This window comes from Phoca vitulina, unplaced genomic scaffold (assembly GCF_004348235.1).
Source record: "Phoca vitulina isolate PV1807 unplaced genomic scaffold, GSC_HSeal_1.0 scaffold96, whole genome shotgun sequence".
In the NCBI taxonomy this organism is placed as follows: domain Eukaryota; kingdom Metazoa; phylum Chordata; class Mammalia; order Carnivora; family Phocidae; genus Phoca; species Phoca vitulina.
Genome location: NW_022589799.1, coordinates 1650630 through 1671181, shown reverse-complemented (window position 1 = coordinate 1671181; position 20552 = coordinate 1650630). Strand labels below are relative to the sequence as shown.

Sequence of the window (20552 nt, the reverse complement as noted above, 5' to 3'; positions counted from 1 at the left end):
TGCTTAGTTTGGTAACTACTACAGTATACTATTCCATCTTATGAATATGATACAATATATCTATTCTCCTGCCAGTTGACATTTCATTTGTTTTCAATTCAAATAATCTATTTATTTATTATTTTTTAATCTAAAATTTTTAGTTAACAGTGCAATACTGATTTCTGTAAGTGCTTCATCACTTACAACACCCAGTGCTCATCACAAGTGCCCTCTTTAATACCCATCACCTCTAGCACATCCCTCACCCCTTCCCTCCATCAACCCTCAAATTTGTTATCTGTTGTTAAGAGTCTCTTACGGTGTGCAAGAATCTTTCTATTTTGGCAGTCTTAAACTGAATTTTTAGGATATATATACTGTAAGAATGGAGTTGCTAGTTCTTAGGATATGGAAATTCTAATATTACTTGGATAAGTAAAAAACAGCTTTCCAAGGTGGTTGTACCAATTTATATTTATAACTACCAGTGGATGAGTGTGTCCTATGTTCCACATCCTTGACAACACTTGGTATTGTGGTTTTTAAATTTTATTTTATTTTTTAAAGATTTTATTTATTTACTAGAGAGCGAGCGCACACAAGCAGGGGGAGCAGCAGGAAGAGGGAGAGGGAGGAGCAGGGAGCCCAACGTTGGGCTCAGTCCCAGGACCCCGGAATCACAACCTGAGCTGAAGGGAGGCTGTTAACTGACTGAGCCACCCAGGCGCCCCTTGTAGTTTTTCTTTGATATGTCTGTTCATATCTCTTGCTTGTTTGCTCAATGATCATTTGTCTTTTTCTTGATTCATAGAAGTCTTTATATGTCACAAATACTAATCCTTTGTAGTTATGAGTTGCAAACATCATTCCCAGCTTATGGTTTATCTTTACGTTTTATGTTATTTGTTGATAAACAGAAGTTATAATTTTAGCATTTTCTTTTATGGTAATTGGTTTGTATAGCCTTTCTGCCCTGAGGCTTTATTATAAAGATCTCTTATGTTGCCTTTGAAAGTTTCATAGTTTTGCATTTAATCCAACTGAAATTTATTTTTTGTGTAGTATTTGAGGTAAATATCTGAATTTTTTTTCATATGGTTATTAATCAGTGTTCCAGTGCCACTTACTGAAATGAGTCTCTTCTTACTGATTTACATTGTCTATTTGTCATAAATTATTTCCATATTTGTGGGTTTATTTCTGGACTTTCTATTCTGTTTCATTTCTCTGTCATTTTTTCTTACGTCAGTTCTATATTGTCTATAACTGGGCTTTGTATGTTTCTACATCTGTTAACGCAGTAACCTCACTGTGGTTTTCTTCTTTATGGATGTCTTGGTTCTTTTCACCTGTCATGCTTTTATATATATTTGAGAATCAGCTTGTCATGTTCCCCTCTCACCCCCCCCCAAAAAAAACTATTGACAATATTAAAAGATCAATTTAGGGATAGCTGATCATTTTATACTATTTCCTCTATACAAAAACAATTTATTTAGTCCTTAACATTTTTCAGTAAAGTTGATGGTTACACAATGATACCAATGTACTTAATATTACTGAACTGTATGCTTAAAAATGGTTAAGGTGGTATATTTTATGTTACATGTATTTTACCACAATAAACAAAATTGGGGACAAAAGAATCAGATTTATAGATACTGAGAGGGAATTCTTTTCCTAGATATTTGAAGTGTGGGGATAAAAAGCAACATAAAAAGTGCATGTTGAATATGAGTAAAAGAATGGAGAGGGGAAAGAGTACATATGTACATTTACAGAGTATCTTTGGCTGCAAAAAAACTGATATTATTGGTTGCTTCTGAGGAGAGTAACTAGAAGCAGGAGTCTGAGGGTGAGCTATGTTTTACTGTGTGTCCTTTCATAATGTTTTAGTTTTTTTTACCACATGAATATTTTTACTTTTAAAATGTACTTTTAGGGCGCCTGGGTGGCCCAGTTGGTTAAGCAACTGCCTTCGGCTCAGGTCATGATCCCAGGGTCCTGGGATCGAGCCCTGCATCGGGCTCCCTTGCTCAGCGGGAAGCCTGCTTCTCCTTCTCCCTCTGCCTGCCGCTCCCCCTGCTTGTGCTCTCTCTCTCTCTCTATGTCAAATAAATAAAACCTTTAAAAATAAATAAATGAATAAATAAGTAAATAAATAAAATGCACTTTTATAGTTGTAGAGGTCTAAGTTAACAGGTATTTAGTCGTATATTATATCCACAGCTCTTTGAGGAATGCATGTGTATGCATAGGGGTGTGTCTGTATTGTCTCCAAGGTTTGGTTCATCTCAAATAAATTACTATGTATCCTAACTTTTGAAACTTAATACATTGTTAGCAGTCTTATGTTATTAAAGATTCTTTGCGAACCTCATTTGGAGATGTTACAGTTTGTTTAACCATTTTGTTAAATGGACTTTTTGTATTTTAGGACATTTACATTGCTTTCCCCCTTTTTTTATTAAGATTTTATTTATTTGAGAGAGACAGAGAGAGCAACAGATATAGCGAGAGAGAGCATGAGCAGGGAGGAAAGGGAGAAGCAGGCTCCCCACTGAGCAGGGAGCCCGACTTGGGGCTCGATCCCAGAACCCTGGGATCATGACCTGAGCCAAAGGCAGACACTTAATCAACTGAGCCACACAGGTGCCCCTCCATTTTTGTTTTTTTATTTTTTGCTGCCTTTTTCTCCCAGTTTTATTGAGATATAATTGACATATAACATTGTATTAGCTTAAGGTGTGAAAATAGTGATTTGATATATGGATATACTGTGAAATGATTACCACCATTGCTTTCCACTTTTTAAAAAGATTTATTTATTTATTTGGGTGGGGGGAGAGAGAGCGTGAGCAAGAGCGAGGGGAGGGGCAGAAGGAGAGGGAGGGAGTAGCAGGGTTCCTGCTGAGCAGTGAGCCGGATGTGGGGCTTGATACCAGGACCCTGGGATCATGACCTGAGCCAAGGCAGACGCTTAACTGACTGAGCCACCCAGGCGCCCCTCTGTTTTTAAATAGTTATAAATCTCTAAAACTGCATTGTCCAATACAGTAGTAGCCGCTATCCAGATGTAGCTATTTAAATTACGTGAAATGTGAAGGGTCTATTATTTTCCAGAGTATATAAAGAACTGTTGCAACTCAAGAATAAAAAGACAACCCAGTTTAAAAATGGGCAAGATATTTGAATAGTTATTTTTTCAAATAAGATATGTAAATGACCACTAAGTAAATGGAAAGATGCTTGACATCATTAGTCATTAAGGAAATGCAAATCAGAACCACTTTATACTAATTAGGATGGCTGTAATAAAAAAGAGACAGCAACAAGTATTGATGAGCATATCTATCACAGCAGGAGGTTCTATTGGACAGCACTACTCAAGAATAAACTTTTATTTCATTGACCACTTTTCATTTTTCAAATCATTCAAATAATCCATAAGCAAATTGTTGTTATAAAAACAACAGATTTTGGGGCGCCTGGGTGGCTCAGTCGTTGAGCACCTGCCTTCGGTTCAGGTCATGATCCCAGGGTCCTGGGATCGAGCCCCGCATCGGGCTCCCTGCTCCGTGGGGAGCCTGCTTCTCCCTCTCCCACTCCCCCTGCTTGTGTTCCCTCTCTTGCTGTGTCTCTCTCTGGCAAATAAATAAAATCTTTAAAAAAAAAAACAAAAAACAGATTTAAATATACAAGGTGCCTGGGTGGCTCAGTCGGTTAAGTGTCTGCCTTTGGCTCAGGTCATGATCCCAGGGTCCTGGGATCGAGTCCAGTGTTAGGCTTCGTGCTCAGCGGGGAGCCTTCTTCTCCCTCTCCTCCTGCCCCTCCCCCCAAAACCCTCCGCTCATGCTCTCTTGTTCTCTCTCTCAAATAAATAAAACAGTAAAAAAAATTTTTTTAATATACAGTGAAAAACCCAAATCCTGTAGACTACCACCTGTCACAGTACTTTATCCTCAGGGAAGCACTGTCACCTATTTGCTGTGTATCTTTCTGGACCATTTACTACTTTTACATACATATTTATATATGGTTGTCAGTAGTTTTTAGTAATAGCTCCATGATAATGTTTTTAAGTAGCTTAGTTATGTATAATACATGCAAATAAAATGCCTCAATGAAAAAAAAAAGTAGCTTAGTTTTTGAGTTCTTGGAAACTCTTACGAGTAAGTCTCTTACACTCATTAGAGCTTTTCTCATCCATAGGTGATGCTGGGAGCAGAACTCCCAAAGACCAGAAGGTGAGTTGGGACGGGGAAGGTAAAGGTGAGAGTTAAGAATATGAAAATGGGAGAAACTTCTGGCCTGACCACTTCAGCCATCAACATAATTATCCACTCTGTAATCAGCCCTGTGGGTTCCAGTTCTCTAATAGGTGTTCTAAGGATGCAGCAGAGGTTACTTAGAGATGCATGCACTAAGTGCTATAGGAATGTAGAATTTGGCAGCGATCAGCTAGGTGAGATTAATAAGGAAAGTTCCCTAAAGCTGATTTCTGAATTAGATTTATAAGAAAGGACAGTTTTGCCTGATAAAGTTACCGTACCTTTTCAACCATAACTCATTCTATTTTGTTTTTTGAAAGACAAGTTCTTATTCTCAAGTCTAACCCATGCTATTTTAAAACTTGTTTCCCTCATCCCCTTTTTTACAGCTCCGTGAAGCTATGGCTGCCTTAAGAAAGTCAGCTCAGGATGTCCAGAAGTTCATGGATGCTGTCAACAAGAAGAGCAGTTCCCAGGATTTACATAAAGGTTAGGGTCTGGAGGTGCCTTGGTATAGAGGGTGGGGGCGGGGATGGGAGGTGAATTCCTACAGAGATTTCATGGGTATCTGGCTTTGTTTTAGCATCTCAGAATCCTCTTCCTCACCTCTGTTGGGTTCTTTAAACACCACAGGTTTTCCTTGTCTGCTTAAGTCTTTTGTCTGCTGATTTTCCAGTGTGTGGTGGCTTTATCCAAATACCTTTTTAGCCCTGTGCTCATGACTACTTCTAGATAGAGTTTAGAAGAGAGCAACTCAAACTCTTTTTTTTAAGATTTACTTATTTGTTTGCCAGAGAGAGAGCATGCACAAGGAGGGGGAGTGGCAGGCAGAGGGAGAAGCAAGTGCCCCTCTGAGCAGGGAGCCCGATGCGGGGCTCGATCCCAGGACCCCGGGATCATGACCTGAACCAAAGGCAGGCACTTAACTGACTAAGCCACCCAGGCATCCTGCAACTCAAACTCTTATAAAGAGGTCCGAGGGAAACTTTGTCCAATGGGGTTGTTAATAGATCTCCTACAGGAAAATGTTTTATAAATACTACCTAGAACTTAATGAGTGTAATTAATGTTGTTAATAAGGAGTTGGAAATACTTGGTTAAAGTGAGATGTTCTTGAATTACATGTGAATTTAATTATGCAGGTATTTCCTGTTAGCATAAATAGTTGAGCCAACTATGTTTTTGTCTGCCCAAGAGAGCAGCAAAAGTGACTAAGGATCAATGATTACCCCATTTTCCCCAGTTACTATATTATACCCTCTTTACTTTCCCATTCACTCCCCCAGTCTGCCATATCTCTTTAGGACAACTTTGCTTTCTTTTGTAGGAACCTTGAGTCAGATGTCTGGAGAACTGAGCAAAGATGGTGACCTGATAGTCAGCATGCGCATCCTGGGCAAGAAGAGAACTAAGACATGGCACAAAGGCACCCTTATTGCCATCCAGACGGTTGGTATGTTCAAGCTAGAAGAAGAGCTAATGAAAGGCAACCTGCAGGTCTTCGTTGCTGATCATTTCTTTTCTCCACAGCCTTGCCTTTTGTCTCTCATGTAGCAGTCAGGATTTGCACAGAAACTGGTGGTTTTTAAAAATTTTTGTTTATCTTTTCCTTCTACTCAGGACCAGGAAAGAAGTACAAGGTGAAATTCGACAACAAAGGAAAGAGTCTACTGTCGGGGAACCATATTGCCTATGATTACCACCCTCCTGCTGACAAGCTGTTTGTGGGCAGTCGGGTGGTGGCCAAGTACAAGGATGGAAATCAGGTCTGGCTCTATGCTGGCATTGTAGCTGAGACACCGAACGTCAAAAACAAGCTCAGGTACCTGGACAGAGGATTGTAAAGAGAGTGGAGGCCAGTAGCAAAGCACCTGCCCTATTCAAACCATAGTCCAGATCTCACAGTTAGCTTTTGTGTTTAGTCCCCAGTGACCAGAAACCCTTGCTCTTTTTTTTGTGACAGGGAACGTGTAGGTGATTCTTCCTCCTTTTTTTCTTTTTTCCTCAAGGGGAAAACTTGGAGGAAAACTAGGAGGAAAGTTGTCAAGATTGTTTAATGGTTAGGGGAATAGGAAGGAAGGGGAAATTAAATGGTCTTAGCAAGATAGGAGTCTGATAGTGAAACAAGAATAAATAGCTTTTGGAAAAGTAGCAGTAAGTTCGTTAGATTGAAGGAGAATTCCTAACTCTTAGAAGGAAGAATAATAGGAAGGAAGTAGTAGACTGGAACATTTTCCCAGGATTGTGTCCTATTTGTGATTAAGAGGTCTTTTTCTTGATATGATATGATCATTTCTGTAGGTCATGTTAAATATTGTAACCCCTGATCTTTCTGCCATCACTCTGTCCTTACAGGTTTCTCATTTTCTTTGATGATGGCTATGCTTCCTATGTCACACAGTCTGAACTATATCCCATTTGCCGGCCACGTGAGTGTCCCTTCTTCCTTTCTGAGATTTATCCATTTCCTCTTCTACCTTGTATTTCTTCTTAAGATAATCAGTTGAAAAGCCCTGATACTAAAAGAAAAGAAAAGAGAGGGAGGGAGGGAAGGAGGAAGGAAGGAAGGCCCTGATATTTGTGGTGCTTCCATCTCAAAGAGCATAAGTTTTAGTAATGTCTTTTGGGAGATACAGTTCTATTTGCTCATCTCTAGTGCTGGATCTTTGTAGTCAAAGAGTGGGACACTAGGAGATCATGACTGACCTTGGGTGGATTCTCATATTGTAGCTGTGTTTTGATTTCATTTCTGAGTGATTTATACTTAAGAAGATGTTACTTCTTTCCTAGTCTTATCCTTCATCTAACATTTGTATAAATCTGTAGTCTGCAAGGTGCTCTCTGCAAAAGCTGAATTAGATGGAGGCTTCAGAGTGTCCTCTATACTTGTGTCTGTGGCTTGGGAACAGACTCCTACAAAGCAGTTCTTTCTAATTACAAAAGAGTTAACTAACACTGCTCCTTTTCCACATGACATGGCAGTAAATACATTCAGGGTCCCTTAGAAGTAGCCTGATACAGAATGAGAAGGAAGGACAAAATTTTTTTTTTTATCAATTTCATGATGCCACCTGATCTTTTTTATTTATCTCTAGACTTACATCAAGTTAGCAAGAATTTTCACTTGAATTTTCCTAAACAAAACATCCATTTTTATGAAATAGTGATTCACCTATATTTGCATATTGCTTAGTTAGTATTTACTTGATCTGTATGTGCATTTACACAATAGGTTCAGTATTTTTAGGTAGTCTTGGTTTTGCTTTTGAGGTTATGTTGTCTTCATTTATTTTTTCTCTCCCTCCCAACTTGAAAAATGCCCAACGACTCCTTGCCAACCATTTATTTTTTCCTATCAAGACATGCCCTGGGGCACCTGGCTGGCAAAGTTGGTAGAGCATGCAACTCTTGATCTTGGGGTCATGAGTTCAAGCCCCACGTTGGGCATAGAGATTACTTAAAAAAAAGAGAGAGAAAAAGACCTGCTCCACTTACCCTCTCTCAGCCCTCTTTCTTCCTTGGGACAGTGAAAAAGACTTGGGAGGACATAGAAGACATCTCCTGCCGGGACTTCATAGAAGAGTATATCACGGCTTACCCCAACCGCCCCATGGTGCTGCTCAAGAGTGGCCAGCTTATCAAGACTGAGTGGGAAGGCACATGGTGGAAGTCCCGGGTCGAGGAGGTGGATGGCAGCCTAGTCAGGATCCTCTTCCTGGTACTGTTCTTCCCCAGAGTTTTGGAGGCAAGGGTCAGGGTGGGGTGGGGGAGCGTAAGAGGCAGTAATGAGGATGATTTTGTAGTCGTCCGTAATTTTCCTCTTTCTTATCCTATCTGTTCTCACTGTTTGGGGACAAATTTTACTTTGTCTTTTTGTTTCTCTCTGATGGTTATTGAAAATAAGTTCCCTGGGGCACCTGGGTGGCTCAGTTGGTTAAGTGTCTGCCTTCTGCTCAGGTCATGATCTTGGGGTACTGGGATTGAGTCCCTGCTCAGCAGGGAGTCTGCTGCTTCCTCTCCCTCTCCCTCTGCCTCTCCCCCCCACCCCCAGCTCGTGCACATGCATGCTCACTCACTCTCTCTCAAATAAAATCTTAAAAAAAAAAAGTAAAAAATAAATTTAAAAAAGTAATAATTTTTAAAAAGTAAAATAAATTCCCTGAATTTAATTATGAGCTAATTTGCATGTTGGTTTGTTTTTCTCTCTCAGAATACTTGCATGTAGGCAGAGAAGGCAGTTCCATTTGTCCAGGGTCAGGGTTTTGGTAGCATAGTGAGACAAAAAGGCATCAAAGAATTAGAGGTCTTGATGATCTTTTTTTTTTTTTAAGATTTTATTTATTTATTTGAGAGAGAGAGAGAGAGAGCAAGCAGGAGTGGGAGAGGAGTAAAGGGAGAGGGAGAAGCGGACTCCCCGCTGAGCAGAGAGCCCGATACAGGGCTCGATCCTGGGACTCCGGGATCATGATCTGAGCCAAAAGCAGATGGTTAACCGCCAGCCACCCAGGCACCCCTTGATGATCTTTCAAGGCCCAGTTTAACTCTTGGATCTTCTGTGCCTGTCCTCCTTTCCCCTCTCATGCCTTTCTTAGAGTTACAGTCCTTTGAGCTATCCTCAGCCCTTTGTTCCTAAGGCCTTATGGTCCATGTCACACCACTTATCCTAAATATAAACATTTGTTTCTCGGGGCGCCTGGGTGGCTCAGTCGTTAAGCTTCTGCCTTCGGCTCGGGTCATGGTCCTGGGGTCCTAGGATCGAGCCCCGCATCGGGCTCCCTGCTCCGCGGGAAGCCTGCTTCTCCCTCTCCCGCTCCCCCTGCTTGTGTTCCCTCTCTTGCTGTGTCTCTCTGTCAAATAAATAAAATCTTTTTAAAAAAAAAAAAATTTGTCTCTCCTGTAATTTCTTAAGTGAGGAGCATATGTTTTTCTTTTCTCATTTTCCTCATGGCTGTCATGGAGCCTGGAACATAAGTTTATTGAACAGATAGGGAATTTGGGATTCATCAGGGAGATTTCCTTCAAGGAGGCACCTGGAGGTGTATTCTCCACAGATGGCAGGATAGATTCTAGCCTTTAATTCATCTCCCTCCAACCTTCCTTCCTCCCAATCCCCTAGGATGACAAAAGATGTGAATGGATCTATCGAGGCTCTACACGGCTAGAGCCCATGTTCAGCATGAAGACATCCTCAGCCTCTGCATTGGAGAAGAAGCAAGGGGGACAGCTGAGGACACGTCCAAATATGGGTATGTCCTGAAGGACACCGAAGGGGAGGAAAAAAATGGACAAAGCAGCAAAGGAGAGCATATACAATAGCTGTCCTTCGTTTACCAGGATGACACTACTGACTCATTGGAAACAGGATGTGCCCTGAGTTGTTTCCGGTAGTTCTGGTGGATTTGTGGTGCTGCCTCCACAGGCAGTGGCTCTGATGCGTTCTAAACGGCCCCGTAAAAATCTGAAACGACTGTTAGGGGCCGATGTGGTAGTAGGTACCTCTGTTATCCACATGAGGATTATCTGCTTTGTATGTGATCCATGGTCATTTTTTTAAAGCCCAAACTGCTTTTGTTTTTATATGTTCCTGGCATACTTTTTGGTTGATTTTTCCTGATAACGTTACTTGATCAAAGAACGCATTTTTAAAATTTTTCACCAAAGAATAACCTAATTACTAACATAAACTGTGTTTGAGGCAGGAAGATAAAACCTTACTGAGTCAAAGCCAGCCTGTGCTAGTATTTTCACTCATTGGTGTAAATAATGAAAACCAACAGTCTTAACACTTACTCAAAATGTTTCCATTGCTGCTTGTTTACATTATGTAAATTGAGGATCAGGTATGGGCATGAATATACTTGACAAAGCTGTCATCTTCAGTGGTCAATTTCCTTTTTCCTCTAGGTGCTGTAAGGAGCAAAGGCCCTGTGGTCCAATACACCCAGGATCTGACCAGTACTGGGACCCAGTTCAAGCCAATGGAGCCCCCGCAGCCTACAGCCCCTCCTGCCCCCCCAGCTCCCCCTGCCCCACCTGCCCCACCTGCTCCCCCTCAGTCCCCACAGGCAGGTGACAATGAGTGAGTGAGATTCTTTTTTATTTACTAGTTTCTTTCACATTGCATTTTCTGTATTCTTTACTGTATGATGTCTAATCTCTTAGCAGCTTGGAAAGTCAGCTTGCCCAATCTCGGAAGCAGGTAGCCAAAAAGAGCACATCCTTCCGGCCAGGTTCTGTGGGCTCTGGTCATTCCTCCCCTACATCTCCTGCACTCAGTGAAAATGTCCCTGCTGGGAAACCTGGAAGCAACCAGACATACAGGTGAGAAACTCCCAGACTCTCTGTGGGGAGGTGGCAGCGTGGACTAAATGGTCACTGTATGGGGGATGTTCCTTGGTTCCAAGGTGCTTAGTTAAGGTTATGATGGTGAGGGGTTTGGACTTGAAAGCTTTTTTGTTTGTTTGTTTGTGTTTAAGATTTATTTATTTGTGGTTTGGACTTGAAAGCTTTTTTTTTTTTAAGATGTATTTATTTATTAGAGAGAGAGTGTACCCGTATAAGTGTGGGGAGGGGCAGAGAGAATCTCAAGCAGACTCCGCACCGAGCGAGGAGCCTGATGCAGGGCTCAACCTCAGGATCCTGAGATGTGACCAGAGCTGAAATAGAGTCGGACATTTACCCGACCGAGCCACCCAGGTGCCCCGAAAAGAAAGCTTTAACTTGGCAATTTTCCAACAAACAGGGTGTAAAAATAATTGAATTAGAAATTAGGTGCCTAGAACTATGGACTCACTAGAAGTTATTTGTTAAAACTTGTCATTGAACGTGGTGTCATGATTGGGACAATAGAAAGGGATTACTACTGCTGTTCTCATTGAATCACAGGAGTGAGTAAAGATGTCTGTAGGACACATAAAAGGGGGAAAAACATTGGTAGAAAACTGGACTGTATTTCTATAATTCACAGGCAAAAAAAATGTTAGGAAAAGTGATACTGTTGGGGCGCCTCGGTGGCTCAGTTGGTTAAGCGACTGCCTTCGGCTCAGGTCATGATCCTGGAGTCCCAGGATCGAATCCTACATCGGGCTCCCTGCTCAGCAGGGAGTCTGCTTCTCCCTCTGACCCTTCCCCCTCTCATGCTCTCTCTCTCTCATTCTCTCCCTCAAATAAATAAATAAAATATTAAAAAAAAAAAAAGTGATACTGTTGAGGTAGAGAGATTTTCAGTCCGTGAAGAGTAACCAGGGCCTTTCATTGTCCAGACAAGGGAAAACATGGCTTGTCTGTGTCGTCTGTAGCTTCCCGGGCACAGCTGTTGGAAAGGTCAGTGGGTTAGCCAGCCGCAAGGGGTCCTTCTCGAGCAGACAGGTCCTGTTGCCCTCTTACCTGATCTCTTGTATGTCTTTCGCAGATCACCTGTAGGCTCCACAGCCTCTGCCCCAGCAGCACCCTCAGCACCTCCAGCGCCCCCCGCCTTCCACGGCATGCTGGAGAGGGCCCCAGCAGAGCCCTCCTACCGCGCCCCCATGGAGAAGCTCTTCTACTTACCTCATGTGTGCAGCTATACCTGTCTGTCCCGAGTCAGACCTATGAGAAGTGCTCAGTACCGGGGCAAGAATCCTCTGCTGGTCCCACTACTCTATGACTTCCGGCGGATGACGGCCCGCCGCCGAGTTAACCGCAAGATGGGCTTTCATGTTATCTATAAGACACCCTGTGGCCTCTGCCTTCGGACAATGCAGGAGATTGAACGCTATCTTTTTGAGACTGGTTGTGACTTCCTCTTCCTGGAGATGTTCTGTTTGGATCCATATGTTCTTGTGGACCGAAAGTTTCAGCCCTATAAACCTTTTTACTATATTTTGGACATCACTTACGGGAAGGAAGATGTTCCCTTATCCTGTGTCAATGAGATTGACACAACCCCGCCACCCCAGGTGGCCTACAGTAAGGAACGAATCCCGGGCAAGGGTGTTTTCATTAACACAGGCCCAGAATTTCTGGTCGGTTGTGACTGCAAGGATGGGTGCCGTGACAAGTGAGTTGGTAGGGTAATTCTGGCCCTGCCTCCAACTTTGTTATCCTTGTCTTGTCTTTCCTTTGCCTTATATCTCCTTTGTTTCCTATTTACATCCCTCCTCGGCTGGAGTTCCTGCCATGAGGCCTCCATGAAAGCTATGAGAGAGGCTCGGGTCTGACCTGGCCCCCACTGCATGCCCCTGGGTACTCGTGTCCTGTGTTTGTTTCTTCTGATCCTCCCCCTTTTCCTTTGTGCCCCTCCATCGTGCTTTCAGTTGCCACTTGGTTTCATTCTATCTTACTCTCACTCTGTCATGTTCTTACTGTCTCTTCCCTTCTCATTTACGTGTATGACAGAAAAGAATTTCACTGTCTTCTCCCTATCCTTTTGTAGTACTTCCTGCCTCCAAAGAAAGTCTCACAGCTCTAGCCGTCATACCCTTCTTTTTCAGGTCCAAATGTGCCTGTCATCAGCTAACTATCCAGGCCACAGCCTGCACCCCTGGCGGCCAGATCAACCCTAACTCTGGCTACCAGTACAAGAGACTAGAAGAGTGTTTGCCCACAGGGTAAGTAGGGGAAAGCGAAGTACCTCGGCGATGGAGTTCTAAAAATTAGAACCAAAAATAGAGTAACTGAAACCAGGTGTTTTTTATCAATTAAATCTTATTTACTGAATTTCCAGCACATGTTTCTTCCTTGGGCTTTCATTTAAATGAAGACTTCTAATGATTGAATAGGATCTAGGAATTGCAGTTAAAAATGTTCTTAATTTCATAGTTGTATGTATATCCTAACAGACTGGAGTTACGCCGGCAAGGGAGATGTGTTCAGAGAGAAATAGCAGGGACCTGATTATATAGGACTTTGTAAATGAGAATAAAAATTAGAACCAAATCATGGTGTGATAGGAAATGTTAGAGAATTTTAAGCAGGCAAATGATGCCATCTGCTTTTTGAAGGTTACCGTGGCTGCTTTGTGGAGACTAGGTCTTAGGGCAGCAAAAGTAAAACTGGGAAATCCACTTAGGAGATTGATTACGGGAATATAGGCGAGAGACGGTGGTTGCTGGGGCTTGGACTAGAGTGCACACAGCGAGTAGAGCTGAAAGAGGGTAGAGTTGGGATTCATTTGGAGGTAGAGCTACAGAACTTGATAGATTGACTGGAGTGGGAGGGAAGTGGCAGAATCAAGGACAAGTCCTCTGAACTATACTTCAGCAACAAGGTGGGTGTTGGTGCTTTTTACTGAGAAGAGTAGAGGAGTGGCAGGTCTGGGAGAAACTCAGCTTCTGCTCTGGCCATGTTATGTTTGAGGTGCCTCCTAGGCACTCCAGGGAGAAATGTCAAGAAGGCAATAAGATTTCTGGAGAGAAGTATAAGGGCTGGACATAAAGAATTAGGAACCCTGAACACAGAGGGGAGAGGTGATATTTAAAGCCTGGATGAGTTCACGTAGAGAGAATATTGATAAAAGAAACGATAAGGGGGCCCAGGAATAAGCCCTGGGCTCTCCAACTAGAGACTGAGCAGAGGAGGTGAAGCCAGCATGTAAGATTGAGAAGGGCAGGGAAAGGGGCAGACAATGAAAGAGGGGGATATAAAACTTGGTAAAATGGTTATATGTGAACATGGAAACTAAGAAACCTGGTGCTCAAGATACATAATTAGCAGAGAGAACAGAAGAGAGGAGAAAAACATCAGTGAAATAATTCAGAAATTTTCCCATAATTGAAGGGTCTCTTTCCAAATGGAGAATGCCAGTCATGTCCCAGCATAACGGATGAAAATAGATCCCCACTAAAAAACGTGATGATAAAATGTGATCATTGTGTCCACAGAACACTGAAGACAAAAAAAAAAAAATCCTAAAAGCTTCTGGAGAAGAGAAATAGACCATAAAAATAAAGACTCAGAATCTATCTTCAGCCTTCTCAAAATAACATTGGAAGCTAGATGGAAATTAAGGATTCAGAATTCGAAGGGGAAATTATTTGTAACCTAGAGTTCTAAGCCCCAGGCTATGAGTTTTAAGTGTTAAACTAAAGACATTTTTTAGACATGAAATACCTCAAAATTGTCAATTAGTCCTCTTCCCAGAAAGTTAACTGGAGGGGCACCTGGGTGTCTCAGTCAGTTAAGCATCTGCCTTTGGCTCAGTTCGTGATCCCAGGGTCCTAGGATCAAGCCCCCGCATCAGGCTCCCTGCTTGGCAGGGAGCCTGCTTCTCCCTCTCCCTGCTGCTCTGCCTCCTTGTGCTCTCTCTCCCTCTAATAAATAAGTAAAATCTTCTAAAAAAAGAGAGAAGGAAGGAAGAAAGAAAAGAGAAAGAAAGAAAAAAAAGAAAAAGTAAGTTAGTTAACTGGAATTGTTTGCCAGAATAAGGGGAAAAGTCAAGAGAGAGGAAGGCATACTGATCCAGGAAATAGAGGTTCCAACTCAAAAGAGGATTGAGGGGGCGCCCACAGATGGTGGGGTGAAGGAGCCTTCCAGGCTGACAGCTGTGCACCAGACAGGACAGCCAGCGTGAGAGCAGCGCGCATCCGGCTGCAAGAGGAGCTCTGGGAGAATGGGCTTGGTAGAAAACCTGGTATGTCTGAGGATCTTCACAAGAGATGGAGGCTACCAGGGAAGTCAGAAGATGAATTTGTGCTGAATGCAAGTTGAAAACTAAGCAAAGGAAAAGACAGTTACTAGCTTTAGCTGCATCCCTATATCATTTATGTTTTAATTATAATGAAACTTGAGTCTTGTAACAATGTTTAGATTTGCTAATGCTGGGCAGTAGATGAGTGTTCTTTTTTCGTGTTTGAAATGTTTCATAGAAATATTTTCAAATAACCACAAATAATATGTCACCTCCCTGCCTAAAACTTTAATAGCTTCCCACTGCACTTGGGATTTCATTCTAACTCTTAATCTTGGGTCACAAGACACTGTACTATCTGGCCCCTTCCTATCTCTCTCCCTCCAAAACTGTTCTAACCACACTGATATTCTTCAGTTACTGAATCCAGTTTGCCCAGTGTTTGCCAGCCTACCTCAGGGGCCTTTGTACATGCTGTGCCCTCTGCTTGGCATCTGTCACTGTTCTTTGCATGGTTATCTTCTTTAACCTTGAGCTCTCAGCTTTAATCTCACCTCCTCAGAGAGAGCTTTCCTGGCCACCCGAAAACTAGGTCATTTTTACTCCCTTCATGCTCTCATTTAGCACCCTGTTTGTGTTTTTTATAGCATCTGGGACAACTTTCATTTATGTGTTGCCTTGCTTTTGTTCTTTTTCATTAGCATATAAGCTCCATGGGGATGGGAACCTGTCTGTCTTGCTCAGCATGGTATATCACCGGCAGCTAACTGACCCAGTGCCTGGTACATAGTAACCACTCAAACAAATTTTGTTGAATGAATGAATGATACAGTATAGCTACTCTGAAAGTTTCATAGGGTGGTGATTAGACCTAAGTTCAAATTCTGACTTCATCCATTCTAAGCTGATCTTGTTTTATTAGCTGTAAATAGAAGAATTGAACACAAACACCCGCCATCCCTACTGAGGTTTTGAGGGACCTAATGAAGTTGTTTCTTGATATGGTGCTAGTTACATGGTGTGTTCAGTTTGTGAAAACTCATTGAGCTGTAGACATGTATGTGTACTTCCCTCTGTGTATATTATGCTTTCATTGTTTTATTTTTGGGTAATCTCTACAGTCAGTGTAGGGCTCAAACTCATGACCTCTGCAATTGAGTCACATGTTCTACCCACTGAGCCAGCCGGGCACCCCACTTCCCAAGATTTTAAGGTTAAAAAAACGTCCTTATAGGGCTGCTCCAAGGATAGAATAGAGAATATATGTAAAGCCTATTAGCACAATGCCAAACACAAAGTATATGTTTATATGTTCAGTGAATAGAAGCTGCTTTTACCAACTTTGTCCAAAAGGATAGGACTAATGTCATCAACTCTCAAATCGTACTGGTGTCATCTTTCCAACAGTAGATGGAGCAGAAACATTGATGCCTGAAAAGATACCTGTTTTCTCAGTATAACTATTAGCTAGATCTCTCTAATTTTGATAGTTTATTTTTTAAATAATCTGTGCAGTTCCTTAAACTTGATAGAATATGAGCTCCCTGAGAGGAAAGATTATGACTTTTTCCATTATTGAGTTCCCAGTGTTTTACGTAGAACAGCTTTTGGTGGTTAGTAAATGTTCACACAATAAAAGGATGAAAGTCAGCTATACCCAAACTTTTGTTCCAATTCCTCCTCTTTAGTCTCTCTCTTTTTTTAAAGATTTTATTTATTTATTTGACAGAGAGAGTTACAGTGAGAGAGGGAACACAAGCAGGGGGAGTGGGAGAGAGAAAAGCAAAGCCCCCCATCGAGCAGGGAGCCCGACTCGGGGCTCCATCCCAGGACCCTGGGATCATGACCTGAGCCGAAGGCAGGCACTCAACGACTGAGCCACCCAGGCGCCCCTTTAGTCTCTTTCAGTATTTATTATATTGGCTTTTGCTTATCTCACATATCTTTATTTTTATATATCTCTTTCTATAAAGTGATGTAGCCTGTCTACTATTTCAACGGCTCTTAATCTGTATTCACATCAGTTTGCTTCCTTTTCTCCAGGTGATGGCATTCTGGTATTCACTGTTACTAACTAGTGCTATAAATTACCTGTATAAATCACTTTTCCCTCTTCTGAATTATTTCCTTGTGCTCTATTCCCAAATGAATCAAAGAGCATAGTTCCTAAATTCACTCACTTAGATCACTACCTACTAAATGATGAAACCTTAAGAATTGTAACAGTTCTGTGGACTGAACGGATGCTCTGGTGATCATGTTATGATTGAGTTTATTGTCACTCCTCCCAGAGTTTACGAGTGTAACAAGCGCTGCAAATGTGACCCAAACATGTGCACAAACCGGTTGGTGCAGCATGGACTCCAGGTTCGGCTACAGCTATTCAAGACACAGAACAAGGGCTGGGGTATCCGCTGCTTGGATGACATTGCCAAAGGCTCCTTTGTCTGTATTTATGCAGGTTGGTGATGAAACAAAAGAGTTGCCTCTGGGATTAGGACATGGTGGGGAATTGAATCGGAGAGGAGCTGAACAGAAGAATAAAACTTGGGAGTAAGAGGAGGCCAGGATTTTCTTCTGTAAAGAACAGGACAAGTGATGATGTACCTGTCTGGGTGGACCAGGAAGGGACGAAGAGCTTTATAAGGACAAGAAGGAAAAGGGATGAAAGTGGACGTGAGGATTTTTCAGACAAGGGACATGGGAGCAGAGTCCAGTGTGTCGTTTTCTCCCACGTCTCTCCATCCACAGGCTTTTAGCATAGCTGCGGACACCCTTTTGGTAAACCAAGAGGAAGATGGGATGGCAGAAAGGGCAAGATTTAAAACTAGAGGAAAGCTGCCTGTCTTCTCATAGTTAAGACCCTGAGGAGACAAGGGAGAGCATAATGGAGGTGTTTTGACTGTGTGCTGGTGGGCTCGGTATTGCTGGAAGGACCCCTATACTTTCTAAAAGATCCTCATAACCATGGAAGGCCTTTAATTCTCTTCACTCCAGGCAAGATCCTGACAGATGACTTTGCGGACAAGGAGGGCCTGGAGATGGGTGATGAGTACTTTGCCAATCTGGACCATATCGAGAGCGTGGAGAACTTCAAGGAAGGCTATGAGAGTGATGCCCCCTGTTCCTCGGACAGCAGCGGGGTAGACTTGAAAGACCAGGAAGATGGCAACAGCGGTACAGAGGATCCCGAAGAGTCCAATGATGACAGCTCCGATGATAACTTCTGCAAGGATGAGGACTTCAGCACCAGCTCCGTGTGGCGCAGCTATGCCACCCGGCGGCAGACCCGGGGCCAGAAGGAGAACGGCCTGTCGGAGACAGCTTCCAAGGACTCCCGCCCCCCAGACCTTGGCCCCCCGCATATTCCTATCCCTCCAACGATCCCTGTCGGTGGCTGCAATCCGCCTTCCTCTGAAGAGACACCCAAGAACAAGGTGGCCTCGTGGTTGAGCTGCAATAGTGTCAGCGAGGGTGGCTTTGCTGACTCTGACAGCCGGTCCTCCTTCAAGACTAGCGAAGGTGGGGAAGGCCGGGCTGGGGGAGGCAGAGGGGAGGCTGAGAAGGCCTCCACCTCAGGGCTGGGCTTCAAGGATGAGGGAGACATCAAGCAGGCCAAGAAAGAGGTAAGTGGTGGCAGGAAACTCTGAGAGTGGCAGCTTCTGTGTAACTTTGGTGTAGTGACTTAATGTGGCTTACTTTCACTCTTCAGCGTGTAGATTACGTGCGGATGGGTATCTGTGGCAAACCGGATTATCTCCCCCTCCACGCAGCACATGCCTAGTGCTGAAAGGACCAAATTATCTTAAAATCAACCTAGGGAAGAAGTATCTGGTTCATTCGAAAGTAAAGGATATATAAGTAGTTTGTTTTTTTTTTTAAGATTTTATTTATTCATTTGACAGAGAGAGACACAGTGAGAGAGAGAACACAAGCAGGGGGAATGGGAGAGGGAGAAGCAGGCTCTCTGCGGAGCAGGGAGCCCGATGTGGGGCTCGATCCCAGGACCCTGGGATCATGACCTGAGCCGAAGGCAGACGCTTAATGATTAAGCCACCCAGGCGCCCCAGTAGTTTTTTTTTTTAAGTTAAGTGTTACTTCATGTTATCTACAGCATTGATTTCAAATTATCTACAGCATTGCTGTCTTTTGTTATACTTAAAAACCAAGAATTGAGGGGCGCCTGGGGTGGCTCAGTTAGGCATCTGACTCTTGATTTAGGCTCAGGTCATGATCTCAGGGTCATGAGATGGAGCCCGGCATTGGGCTCAAGTCTACTTGAGATTCTCTCACTCTCTCCCTCTGCCCCCTCCCCCTGCTTGCACTCTCTATCTCGGTCTCTCTCTCTCTCTCAGATAAATAAATCCTTAAAGAAAAAAACCAATTGATTCTAGATGTATTTTTATTGATGTTGAAACTTAGCACATTATGGGTGGTAAACTGTGTCCCTTGTCCTTGTAAGATTCTGCCCGTAGTGTTTGCCTTGAGCATTTTATGCCTGTCATTGGAAAGGCTGGAAACCCCCTCTCAGGTGGTGTCCTCATGAGAACATGCGTGTTCTGTCAAGCTGCAGAGCAATCTCTATAGATAGCGTACTTCTCACTAGCTGAGGTCTTTGGAGGTCATTTGAGATCAAGTCTAATTGTTGGATTTGTTACTCAGGACCATTGAAAACATTTTAACCTTTCACTTGCTCTCTTTTCCAGGACCCTGATGACCGAAACAAGACGTCAATGTAAGAGCCTCTCTTTCTGACCTGTTTCCAGATCTGCCTTGTTTCAAGCCTATCAAAGAAACCCATCATCTGACCCCCTCTCATCCCTTCTCCTCCCATTAGAGTTACTGAAAGCGCTCGAAATTATGGTTACAATCCTTCTCCCATGAAGCTTGAAGGACTTCGCCGCCCACCTAGTAAGACTAGTATGCATCAGAGCCGACGACTCATGGCCTCTGCTCAGTCTAATGCTGATGTAAGTGACATTCTTCCTCAAGCTGTACCTCACCTCATCAGGGCCTTAGTGATAATTCCCAATATATCCCTTGTTTCTTTGGCTGTGGCTTCCTGCCTCCTTTTTCCTTCAGCCAGCATCTAATCTTTCTCTTGCTGTAGTCTTAGCTTCTTCCTGTCTAACTGTAGAAAGAGCAAGAACTTGAATGGGTCCTCTCCATTTACTCTTCTTTCTTCTCACCCTTCTGTTTCCCAGGATGTCCTAACATTGTCCAGCAGCACAGAAAGCGAGGGGGAAAGTGGGACCAGCCGGAAGCCCACCACTGGTCAGACTTCAGCCACAGCAGTGGATAGCGATGATATCCAGACCATCTCCTCTGGCTCTGAGGCAGATGACTTTGAGGACAAGAAGAACATGTCTGGTAGTCTGGAAGAATGTTGGGGGTAGTAGGAAGGGATGGTAGGAAAGTTGGGATAGGGGCTTTTCTAAGGAAGCTAAAGAAGTGGGAAAACATTCAGATCTTAAAGAGTTGACGCATGTCTGGGAGGATTCTCTGATTCCCAGCTCAGCTGTTAATGTTGTTCAACACATCCCCTTCCTCTCTCCTTTTCACTTCCCTACTCTCTTCCCTCAGTTCCTTTACCCAGCAGCTCTAATCCTGCTTGAAAAAACTGCCAAGTAGGATCTTTGCTTTCAGGGTCACAGCTCATCAGTATTCCTGCAGTGCAATGAGTGGGATGGAAA

At 43.1% G+C, this 20552-nt stretch overlaps 1 protein-coding gene across 3 annotated transcripts in view; it reads left to right on the top strand.

Moving 5' to 3' along the window:
- SETDB1 (SET domain bifurcated histone lysine methyltransferase 1) overlaps positions 1-20552 on the top strand; it is a 30783-nt gene that overhangs the window by 8758 nt on the left and 1473 nt on the right. For 2 of the 3 annotated variants that reach the window (XM_032397050.1, XM_032397049.1), the window contains exons 4-19: positions 4195-4229; positions 4643-4742; positions 5581-5706; positions 5874-6075; positions 6609-6682; positions 7781-7971; positions 9370-9499; positions 10158-10332; positions 10416-10574; positions 11665-12291; positions 12725-12841; positions 17151-17320; positions 17857-18485; positions 19566-19594; positions 19697-19829; positions 20064-20229. In XM_032397050.1, the coding sequence (XP_032252941.1) occupies positions 4195-4229; positions 4643-4742; positions 5581-5706; positions 5874-6075; positions 6609-6682; positions 7781-7971; positions 9370-9499; positions 10158-10332; positions 10416-10574; positions 11665-12291; positions 12725-12841; positions 17151-17320; positions 17857-18485; positions 19566-19594; positions 19697-19829; positions 20064-20229 (3063 nt within the window). The remainder of the gene's footprint in view (positions 1-4194; positions 4230-4642; positions 4743-5580; positions 5707-5873; positions 6076-6608; positions 6683-7780; positions 7972-9369; positions 9500-10157; positions 10333-10415; positions 10575-11664; positions 12292-12724; positions 12842-17150; positions 17321-17856; positions 18486-19565; positions 19595-19696; positions 19830-20063; positions 20230-20552) is intronic. The other variant, XM_032397051.1, reaches the window with a different exon arrangement.